Source organism: Crocodylus siamensis, chromosome 4 (assembly GCF_052110815.1).
Source record: "Crocodylus siamensis isolate JL-2025a chromosome 4, ASM5211081v1, whole genome shotgun sequence".
NCBI lineage: Eukaryota > Metazoa > Chordata > Crocodylia > Crocodylidae > Crocodylus > Crocodylus siamensis.
The window spans coordinates 52,800,940-52,812,462 of record NC_143398.1 but is presented as its reverse complement, the minus strand read 5'-3'; the positions used below and the strand labels follow the sequence as shown (position 1 = coordinate 52,812,462).

The following is an 11,523-nucleotide window of genomic DNA, read 5'->3' as shown; positions in this document are numbered from 1 at the left end:
AGTTTTAACTAAACTAACCCACACAAAATGGACAAGTGGCTTAAAAAGATTCCTGCAAAGAAACCACGGATTGAAGATAATACTAATAATGCGAGCACAAGCGAACAACAAGAAAATGGCAGAGCTGACACTTCTCCTACTCCTAGTACGAGCTCTTCATCAGCCACATTACAAGGTAAAAACAATGACGATCTAATCAGTTCTGACAAGAAGTCAGCCAAAAAAATTCAAAATTATCAAGAAGACTATTTGAAATATGGATTTACATCCACTATCATTAATGATGAATCTCTCCCTAAGTGTATATTGTGCCTTGAGATATTGGCTAATGATAATATGAAGCCATCATGATTAGCAAGACATTTAAAAACTAAGCATCCAGAACATGAAGACAAACCTCTACAATTTTTTCAGCAATATTTAAAGTCATGCGATACTCAATCTAGTACTTTACAAAATGTCACTAAACTTAATGATAAATGTTTAGAAGCCTCTTTTGAGGTTTCTTAATAGTAAAAGACAAAAAGCCACATACTACTGGGGAAACACTTGTTCTTCCTGCCGTGGTAAAAATGGCTGAAATAATACACGGAAAAGAATATGGTGACAAACTAAAATGCATTTCTTTGTCAGCAAATACTGTTGGAAGACGCATAGAAAACATTGCTGAAGATTTGAAGAAACAAGTATTAAAACAAATTTCGCGGTATGGGAGGTTTGCCATACAGTTGGATGAAAGTACAGATGTTTCTAACATGTTTCAGCTTATGGTATTTACTAGATTCTGTTTCAATAATGAAATACACAAAGAACTACTTTTTTGAGAGTCACTAAAGGAAAGATGTACTGGAGAAAATTTATTCTCAACAGTAAATGACTTCTTTAATAAAAACAATGTTTTATGGAAAAACTGTGCAAGTGTAACCAGTGATGGAGCAGCTGCTTTGACTGGAATAAAAAAAGGATTCCGGGGTACGGTTACAGAGAGAACACGACACGTGAAATTCATTCACTACATCATTCATAGGCAAGCTATTGCAGCAAAGAAGTTGGAGCCAGAAGTGCTACAGGATGTCATCGATGTGGTTAATTTTATAAAAACAAGACCTTTAAATAGTAGACTCTTTACAATAGTTTGTAATGAGATGGGGAGTGACCATGAAAATCTTTTGTACCACACAGAGGTTCACTGGTTATCTCGTGGCAAGGTGCTTAAAAGAATTGTCGAACTTAAAGATGAGTTACGCATTTTTCTTTTAGAAAAAGACAAGTGTTCCAAATTTGCTGACCTTTTCTGTGATGACAAGTGGCTGTCGGTAGTATGCTACCTAGCAAATATTTTCGAAAAAATAAACACACTTAATCTGTCCCTTCAAGGTAAAGGTGACATTTTAACAATGAGTGAGAAAGTAACTGCTTTCAAAAGAAAGTCATGCTATGGAAAGAGCATTTTGACAACAAATGTTTGGAAATGTTTCCATCGTTATGTGATTTTTGTTGCCGAAAACTATGCAAGTGTGTCGCCTATAAAAACTCTCATATCTGCACACTTAAAAAACTTGGAAACAGAAATTTCTAACCTGTTTAAAAATTTGCCAAATGAAGAGTTTCAGTGGGTTTTGAACCCATTTGTTAAAAATATAAAAATGCAACACCTTCCGATTAGTTTGCAAGAACAACTGATTGACATCAGGGAAGATGGAAATTTACTAGTCGAATTTCAACAAAAACCTTTGCATAATTGGTGGATGGGCCTGAAAAATGGGTATCATGATTTAGTAAGCACAGCCAACGATGCACTTCTTCCATTTGGATCTACATATCTTTGTGAGGTATCTTTTTCAGCTATGGCAGCCATTAAAACCAAGTATTGAAATAAATTGAATTAAGAAACAGATCTTTGAATTGCTGTTTCACAAAATGTTAAAAGATTTTCAAAAATAATGAAGCATATTCAATCACATTGCTCTCACTAAAAATATTATTATTAATAATAACATTTTTAGTGAGAGCAAAAACGTTTTTCATACCGTTAATAAAGAAAATAAAATAAAGAATTATTTTAAAATATGGTTTATTTCATCTTTGTCTCATCCTTTTTTAATTTCTATTTTTTGTGTGTTTTATAATGTACATAATATATTAGTACAGTAGTACATGTATATAATTTATAAATAAATAAATATACATATATTGGGGGTGCATGCTCAAAATTTTTTTACTGATGGGGTGTGCAATCAAAAAAGTTTGGAGACCACTGCTTTAGAGGTCCCTTACAGCTCTACTTCTCTGGCTGTTATAAAATTTGTCCTTGGTCTTCTCCTTTCTGAATTAAGTAATCCTAGTTCTTTCAGCTTTTCCTCATAAGTCATGTTTCCCAGACCTCTAGTTATTTTCTTGTTCTCTGCTGGACTCTTTCCAATCTGTCCACATATTTCTTGAAATGCTGGACCCAAAACCGGGCACATTACTCCAGGCGAGGCCTCATCAGTGCCAAACACAGCAGCAGGATCACTTCCCTTTATTTTCAACAGACACTGCTATTAATACAACAGAGTCCATCTACACATAAACTTTATACATGTGCATTAGCTTATTTTAATGAGCATTAAAGCATCACAAAAATTGTGCCATTTAGTTAATGCTCATTAAAATAGGATAATTTAGTCAAGGATTATCCTGCCTGAAACTAGACCTTGTGAGATCCCTTTGCATCCTATATATCCATAGGATATTCTTCCCTAATAATATGACCACTGCTTTACTAGAAGGTATAAATATAGTATAGTGATGACAGGGAATGACTGGGACATGGAAGTCACCTTGGAGCTTGACACAAAAGGTAGAAACATTAACCATTAGAAAGAATCAGGATCAGGCTAGGTCAGGAAACAAGTGACCCAAGACGGGAGTCAGCATCCTAGGGCCAAGCAGAGTTTGTCCTGTTGAGTAGTCAACTGGGCAATGAAATAGCTGCTACTTATAAGCAGACAGGCACACAGAAGGTGACTAGGGCTAGCTGGAAGTAGTCAGCCTGCTGGCAGCCAGGTTCACTTGGGTAGCCAAGACTAGCTGGGGGCTAACTATCCTATCTGGTGCTTTGATTCCTGACAGTTGATCATGGCAGTATGGGAATCTAGAGAGAAAAAAAGAGACTTCATCTGAGACCACATCTATTTCTTGTTAATTTTTACAGTAGATCTCTTTCAAAACTATGAAAACTTTCAGAAATGTTTCTGATGCAAACTTTTCCGCTTGAGGAGACACTTCTCTGCAGTTCAAGATGGCAGTTAGCAAGGTGTAAATCCATAAGAAAATTGAAAAGCTCTCTGATGCTGATGAAAATGATTCAGCAAAAGAACAATAACAAAGACACCAGAGACAGTAGGAAAATGTAATAAAAGAAAAATGTTCACTTTTATGAGATCTGCAGTGATTTTTAAGTGAGAAATCTAGGGTCTCTGAACAAGTCATATGGCTCTGCCATTGAAGCCAGTGTGCTAGAAAAAATAAAATTAATTTATGAAACACCCAAGTGATGTCTTTATGTAAATCATTTCTAATGAAGTGTCTATGATATATAAATTAGTCTTGTATGATTTTCATTTTAATTGTAAACACAGGTCTCAGCTTTCTTCTCTCTTAAACTGTTTTCACTTGAGGGTAGCTTCATTCCTGTGCTGAACAAAATGGGAGCTAACAGATGATCAGAAGTTTTGAAAATCCGTCACTCACTTACCTTCAGCATCCTTTTTTTTGTTCTTATCCTTTAGTTTCAAGTCTACTTTTTATTAAATGACTGTTATTCAAACCCTATTAGGTTATAAAAGCCTTTCCATTAGGTTTATATAGAATTGCTACCTTAGTAATTGAGGGTGGTTTTTAACAAGTTTGCTTCATTGCAAACAAAACGACATCCCAATGTAGTTTAGGTATTTGACAGCTTAAGTTTTTTGTGAAGACTGTTGAGTAACTCCACCTTCTTTGTATCTTCTTTGTATCCCCCTGACTTCCTAACAGAGGACCCACAGATTCCCTGGTCCTTCTTTTATGGCCAACAAATATGTAGAACCTCCTCTTTGTGGTTTTTAACTTCCTTTGCTGGGTGCAGCTGGTTCTTTATCTTTTCCTTCTTGCTATTTCCTGGTACATGTCCTTGGTGACCTGCCATTCTTCCATTGCCTGTATGCTTTCCTTTTGCATTTGAGACATTTTAGAATCTCCTTGTGCAGCCACATTGGTGTCTTGCCATTCTTCTTGTGCTTCCATGATGTCAAGACAGTTCCTTGTTGGGCCTCCCATGCTGTGCCCTTCAGAAGCTCCCAGTTCTCCTGGGCACCTTTATCCTTCAATCTATTCTTCCATGACACAATGCCTATTAGATCCTTGAGTTGGATGAAATTGCCTTTTTGAAATCTAGCGTCCTAATTTTGCTGACCTCATGCTTTCCCCTGTTCACCCCCTGAATTCTAGTCTTGTGCCAGAGCAGACTCTGGCAGCAGCTGCATTGTTGAGCTGGTGAGTTTAGATCTCAGTGAGCATGTGGCACACAGTTGAATGGGTATTCAGTTGTCTTCCCCAGTCCCTCTGTGCATCCAGCCCCATAACTATTGAAAAATAGGTCAAAGTTCCTAAGGCTTCTTATGTGATGCTGATCCCAAAGGAATATTTTTAGTCAAGGAAAGAAGTAATGAACCCTAACCTCTTTCCTCATCTGCCAACCAGAAAGAAACCTAATGGTTAAAAAAACCTAAAAAACTACAAGCAATTTTAAAAAGCCAACTATATATAAAATACATAGTAAGCAAAGGGTTGGATCCTGAACCTATTAGGACCAGCAGGAAAACAGTCACATTTCAAGGGTAAAAGATTACACCTACATATTTTAAACTAAACAATAAACTCTCCTAACACAATCCCAAGTTCAGTGACAGGGTTAATTTTCTGTATCTGTGCTAAGTAATGGAAAGAAAGAGTTGAAAGAAAAAGTTGGGAAATCAGAATAGACCTACTGAGGCCTCCAGGCAGCTATTTTGAAATGGGTTTCATAGCATTGCAAGGGCCAGGATGGTTATAAAGTTTGTAAGGAAACATGAAAAATGTTTGGGGTGGGGGGGTTGTTTTTATTTTTAGTAAATGATTTTGATAGAGCCATATCCTGCTCTTTATCACCTGGCTCAAGCCCCTTTTTTAACACTGGAACTTTTTTAAATGGCTTGAAAGTGAAACACGGCTACTAAAGCTATTCTTATCTCCAGCCAAGAATGTGTAGAAGGGAAATAGTCCTTTAAGAAAATGGCAGTCCCACTTACAATCTAGATGAATGGTATCCAAGGCCAGTCACCATGGATGTCTTCACAACCAAAACGTAGGAACTACAGGAATACCTCACAAATCTGTACCTGTGTGGAAAAGACAATAAAGGAAGCCCCTGTCTTTGCATAAATGAAGGCAAGCAAAAAAAAAAAATCACTCATAATTTGACAGTGTCAGCTCACAGCATCCATCAAGCAATGAGGTATTGATCATTAAGAGTTAATATCTGCTTCTCTTCAACCACTTATTCATTTCTGAACCATGAAAATGCTGTAACAGTAAAAGAAAAGGGCCTATGAAATTACTAGCATTGGCTTTGTCTTGGCCAAACATGTTCTGCAAAATTAGTGTGCATCTAAGTAGTTTTAGTTATTCTGACCTCTACACTTTGTTCTTTCTCCTTTCTTTCCCTGTTTTTATGAAATTTATGTACTGTATCCCTCCAGGGTCATACATATCATAGTTTCCATGGTACTGTTTGTTTAAAGTATAAAATGGATTTGGCAACACTTCAAATAGTATGTCATGCATTTCATTTTGCAGCCATTCAAACAAATGAAGTGTATGATATCTAGTAATGATGAGGGTGTTTTTGTATATCACCCATTCAGGTGAAAACAGAAAAGGTGAAATTAAGTTCATAGTACTTAGGAAATATTGCAGGGAGTAAATATAGTCAGGTTGACAAATATCATATACTAAATACTTTCTGCATCTTTTTGATCCCAAGAAATAGCCCAGTAGAAGATACCACCATAAATAAAAGAAAATAAACCATTTTGATCAGTTTTGACAGAGTTGCAATAGCTATAGATTACAAATCTATTTTGCATTGCCCTCTCTTTTCTTTTTATTTTAATAGATTTTCCCCCCTGTTCCTACTGTTCAATGCAGGCTTTGTGCCAAAATCATCTTAGAAAATCTGTTACGCCAGATGTCACCCTTTTGCCCTTTTGCTCTATGTGCAGATTTTCTTTTAACTCCAGCTGAAACCAAAGTTAGTGAGCATGCATTTTCCAGTAAAAGAGGCATTATGAATAACACCTTTTGAGTTTCTGAATAACACTCAAAGTGCAGGTGACTTTAGACATTATCTATATCTTTAGAAAGGATCATTTTTAACTGTGAGTAAGATGTAGTGTACTTGATGGTGTTATTCTCTTAGGTATACATATCAACTATGAGAAAGGCTAATAACTAGGGTTAGTAGAGGACTACAGAGATTGATTTTGCCACATTAAACTGACCTCTGTAGGGTAAAAATAGAGAAATACTTCATTTTACATGCTGTTTGTAAGATATTCTAGAGTATAAAGAAAAGAAGTGCATTCTCCCATCAGTCCCGTAGGAGAAAATTATTAACATATCAATGGGAATTGGAATCTCTAAGCTCCTGATATCTGTAATATGGCTAAGACTCAACAAGTTGCCAGTGCCCATTGTCTTGCATGATTTGGCCTTAAACAAACTCTCTTCCATTTTAATTAGCATCACAAGGTGGTCGAACTCGCAACCACACACACACACAGAGCAGCCATTCCAGACAACTATGTCATGCTGTCACCATGAAACTGCGTTACTGTGTTTGTCACATAATGGATAAAGGAAGCTTCTACTTCCATGAAACCATATCCGTTTTCATAGATTTCATAGACATTAGGGGCTGGAAGGGACCTCATGAGATCATTGAGTCCAGCCCCTCCCCCGCCCCTGCCATAGGCAGGAAGTCAGCTGGGATCAAGTGACCCCAGCAAGAAATACATCCACATGTTTTTTGAAAGAGTACAGAGTAGGTGCTTACACCACCTCTAGGGGGGAGTTTGTTTCAGACCTTGGACACTTGCATCGTAAAGATTTTTTTTCTTATGTCTAGTTTAAATCGGCCTTCCTGGAGTTTATGCCATTAGACCTTGTTATTCCTTGGGGAGCTCTGGTGAACAGCTGTTCTCCCAGGTCCTAATGTACCCCTCTTATATAATTGTACACTGCCACCAAGTCCTCCCTGAGCCTTCTGTTTTCCAAACTGGAGTGTCCCAAGTTCCTTAGCCTCTCCTCATACGACCTGCCCTCTAGACCTTGGATTATATGAGTGGCTCTCCTCTGGAGTCTCTCAAGCTTCTCCACATCCCTCTGGAAATGGGGGCCCCAATACTGGAGGCAGTACTCCTGCTGCAGTCTCACCAGGGCCAAGTAAAGTGGGAGGATGACTTCCCTGGTTTTACTTGAGACACATCAGTGGATACACACCAGAGCTTGGTTTGCTTTGCCAGCCACAGCATCGTACTGGTGGCTTATATACATCTTGTGGTCTATCAAGACCCCCAAGTCCCTTTCCGTCATGGTGCTAGAAAGCATAGCACTGCTGAGCCTGTAAATATGTTGAAGGTTCTTCCAACCAAGGTGCAGCACCTTACGCTTCTCTACATTGAAGGCCATCAGGTTTTGGTTGGCTCACCTTGAGAGCAAGTTCAAGTTGACCTGTATCCCTGGCCTGTTCTGCGGTGTGACTGCCCTCCCCCATAATTTATCATCTGCAAATGACCAGTTCACATCTGACTCCCAAATCCAGATCGTTAATGAAGATGTTAGAGTACCAGCCCAAGTACTGAGCCCTGGGGGACTCCATTGGTCACCCTGCGTCATGTTGATTTGCTCCTGTCAACTAGTACTCTTTAGGTCTGACGCCATAGCCAGTTACCTAGCCACCAGACCATGAAATGATCCAGGCCACAGTTCCGCAGCTTAACCATGAGGATATCATGGGGAACTAGGCCAAAGTCTTTCTTGAAATCCAGATATATGATATTCACATCATCACCCTAGTCCAGGGCACTTGTTGCCTGGTCACAGAAGGAGTTGAGGTTGGTCAGGCAAGACCTGCCAGTGACAAAGACATGCTGGCCAGCATTCAGATGCTTGCCTTCCATTAGACTGGTGTTGATGGATCCCTTGACAATTTTTTGCAGGATTTTTCCAGGGATGGATGTCAGATTGATTGGTCTATAATTCCCCAGGTCATCCCTCCTCCGCTTCTTGAAGATAGAGGCCATGTTAGCTCTTTTCCAGTCTTCTGGGACCTTGCCTGAGCACCACAAATTTTCAAATATTTCTGCCAAGGGGGATGCACTCATGTCTGCCAGCTCCTTCAAGACTTGTGGATACATTCCATCTGGGCCAACAGACTTGTGAATGTCCAGTTTCTCAAGGTGTTCCCTCACCTGATCCACATCAATTTTGGGCCTGTCACCTGCTCCCAGGATGGAAAAAAGTCATTTAGGAGACTGGCCCTTTCTTGGGCATCAGATGTCAGTTGCCCTGTTAGATTTCACAGGGGTCCAATGCTATCTTTGTTCTTTTTTTGACTTCCCTCATATCTTAAGAAGGACTTTTGGTTGTCCTTGATCCCTGTAGCTAGACTGAGTTTGGTTTGTGCCTTGGCTTTCCTGGACCAATCTCTACAGGTGTGGGCAAGTACTGAGTACTTCCTGTTTTCCAACTGATGTAGGCTTCTCTTTTGAGTTTAAAAAGGTCCAACAGTTTCTTGTTCAGCCAAAGGGCTTCCTTGCCTATTGACTGCATTTCTTGAAAGATGGAATGTCTTTCCCCTGTGCTTCTAGGATTATGTTTTTGAGATCTGACCATTCCCTTGTGTGTATTCCCTTTTCTTGGAGGGAATGGCCTCTAATTGCCTAAATGACCAATTCTCTGGGTTTGCAAAAGTCAGCCTCCCACAGTTAAGGACTTCTGTTTTACTGAGGGGTTTTCCCACTCTTCTGTGAACTAAGAAGGTGACCAATTCATGCTCGCTGTTACCAAGCTTCCCTTTGATCCTCACATCACTCACCAGGCCCTCCCCTTTGATCAGGACCAGATCAAGCAATGCCTCTCCCTCAGCTGACCCATAGACCTCCTGCATTAGGTAGAAGTCATCAATGCAAGTGAGAAAGCTATGCAACCTGTCAGATTTGGCCATGTGCTCATCCCAAGAGATGTCAGGAAAGTTGAAGTCCCCCATGACAATCATGCATCATGAATGCAGCCTCATCTATTTCCCTACTGAATTCCCAATCACGTTATTCCTCTTGGTGGGGAGGTCTATAGTAGACTCCTACAAGTATGTCACCCTCCCCATATTCTGCTCATATTTTGACCCAGAGAATCTTGGGATGCCCTTCCTGGTTAGAAAATTCAATCGGCAGGGAAGTGAACTGATCCTTGATGTAGAGAACAACACCCTCACCCCTCTTCCCAACACGATCTCTCCTATACAAGGTGTAACCCTCTAAAGCAACCAACCAATCATAGGTAGAGTCCCACAAGGTCTCTGTTATCCTTACAAGGTCATAGGCATTTTCACATAGAAGAGGGGCCAGTTCCTCATGCTTATTTCACAAGCTCCTGGCATTCATGTACAGACGGTTAAGTCTTCCATGACAAGCCAATGCTTCCCTGAGGGGTGAAGTGGGATCTTTGCTCGGACTGTCACCAGAGCGGATTCCCTTGGGCTTCCCAAGTTATTGGTAATGCTGCTGACATGACCTGGGCTAGAACTGTTAATAGACCACCCATCCCCCAGCAGTCTTAGTTTAAAGCCCTGTCAAGAAGGTCAGTTATTCTGGCTTAGAAGAGCTCCTTCCCTTTCCAGGTGAGGTGGAGTCCATCTCTTCCCAACAGTCTGCTCTCTCTGAAGTACGGACTGTGGCCAAGGATGCCAAACCACTTGCGATGGCACCATTACCAGAGTCTTCTATTCACCTCACCGATGTACCTTTCCCTCCAGAGCCCATGTCCTGTGACTGGGAGGATCGAAGAAAAAACTATGTGTGCCCCCAGTCCCTTAAGCCTAGCTCCCAGAGCCCTGTAGTCACACATGACCCAGCCCAAACTACTCTGCACCATATCATTCATGTCCACATGGAGGAGTAGCATGGGATGGAGGTTGGAGGGTAAGATGAGTTTGGGGATCCTCTCTGTTACATCCCAGACACAAGCTCCAGGCAAGCAGAAGACCTCGCAGACTAGGGAGTCAGGGTGACAGATCACTCTCTCTGTCCCCCTAAGGATGAAGTTACCCACCATGATGACTCAGCATTTTCTTCTACATACTGGTACTGGTGGCCCTCTATCCTCATATGCTGGATCTGGCGGAATGGCTGGCTCATGTGAGAGGTGCAAAATGATTGTGCAGCTCCAGGGGAGTGGGATTGCTGGTGCTGTACCTCTTTGGGCGAGAGACAACCATTGTCTGGGCAACCCCAGGCTGGATTTTGTGGCGGTTACTTGGTTCTGCCATATTGTCATCAGCCGTTGGGTGGAAAGCCTGAAAGTAAGTGTCCAGTTCCTGCTCCATGTCTCTAATGGAGCGCAGTCACTGCACCATTGCCTGGAGTTCCCTAATCTGGCACTCCAGGACCTCCACCATTGGGCACAAGCACAAGGCGAGGTATCAGTGCTCCCAAACCCAGCTGCCTGCATTCTTGCTAGGCAGCCTCCACATGAAGCCAGGGGCTCTGTCTGACTGGAGGCCAGGGCCATGGGTCTTGCTCAGGTGGGGACAGGGACCACAGGTTCCATTTGGGTAGAGGCCAGAACCTTGGGCTCCATTTGGGTGGAGTCCAGGTGCAGGGGAAAGCCTCAGGGTGCAATGTGCCCCACCCACCATGGTCCTTGTAGTAGTCCGGCCACTACAGTACAGACTCTTGGCTATGATTTCATAGATTTCATAGATTTCATAGACATTAGGGCTGGAAGGGACCTCAGGAGATCATCGAGTCCAGCCCCCTGCCCAAAGGGCCGGAAGTCAGCTGGGTTCATAGAATCCCAGCAAGATAAGCATCCAATTTACTCTTGAAGGTGTTCAATGTAGGTGCTTGAACCACCTCCATTAACAGACTGTTCCAGACCTTGGGGGCTCGGACAGTAAAGAAATTCTTCCTTATGTCCAGCCTGAAACGGTCTTGCAGGAGTTTGTGACCGTTCGACCTTCTCATCCCTTGGGGCGCTTTGGTGAACAAACATTCCCCCAGATCCTGGTGGTCACCCCTGATAAACTTAAAGGTGGCCATCAGATCACCCCTGAGCCTACGCTTTTCCAGGCTAAAGAGTCCCATGGCTCTCAGCCTGTCATCGTAAGATCTGTTTTCCTGACCTCTGATCATGCGCGTGGCTCTCCTCTGGACTCTCTCAAGCTTCTCCACATCCTTTTTG

At 41.4% G+C, this 11,523-nt stretch overlaps 1 protein-coding gene across 1 annotated transcript; it reads left to right on the top strand.

Moving 5' to 3' along the window:
- The first annotated feature begins 572 nt into the window (after window positions 1-572).
- Window positions 573-1,874, top strand: LOC149865725 (zinc finger BED domain-containing protein 5-like). Its single transcript, XM_090041569.1, has 2 exons — window positions 573-738; window positions 871-1,874. The coding sequence occupies exons 1-2, from the start codon at window positions 573-575 to the stop codon at window positions 1,872-1,874; spliced, it is 1,170 nt and encodes a 389-aa protein (XP_089897695.1).
- Window positions 1,875-11,523: the final 9,649 nt, after the last annotated feature.

Bases quoted from the DNA above. Each gene is read 5' to 3' on its own strand.
- LOC149865725 (XM_090041569.1), top strand. From the start codon at position 573: ATGGCTGAAATAATACACGGAAAAGAATATGGTGACAAACTAAAATGC. The intron at 739-870 runs GTACAGATGTTT...TATTCTCAACAG, and splicing joins TGCCATACAGTTGGATGAAA to TAAATGACTTCTTTAATAAA.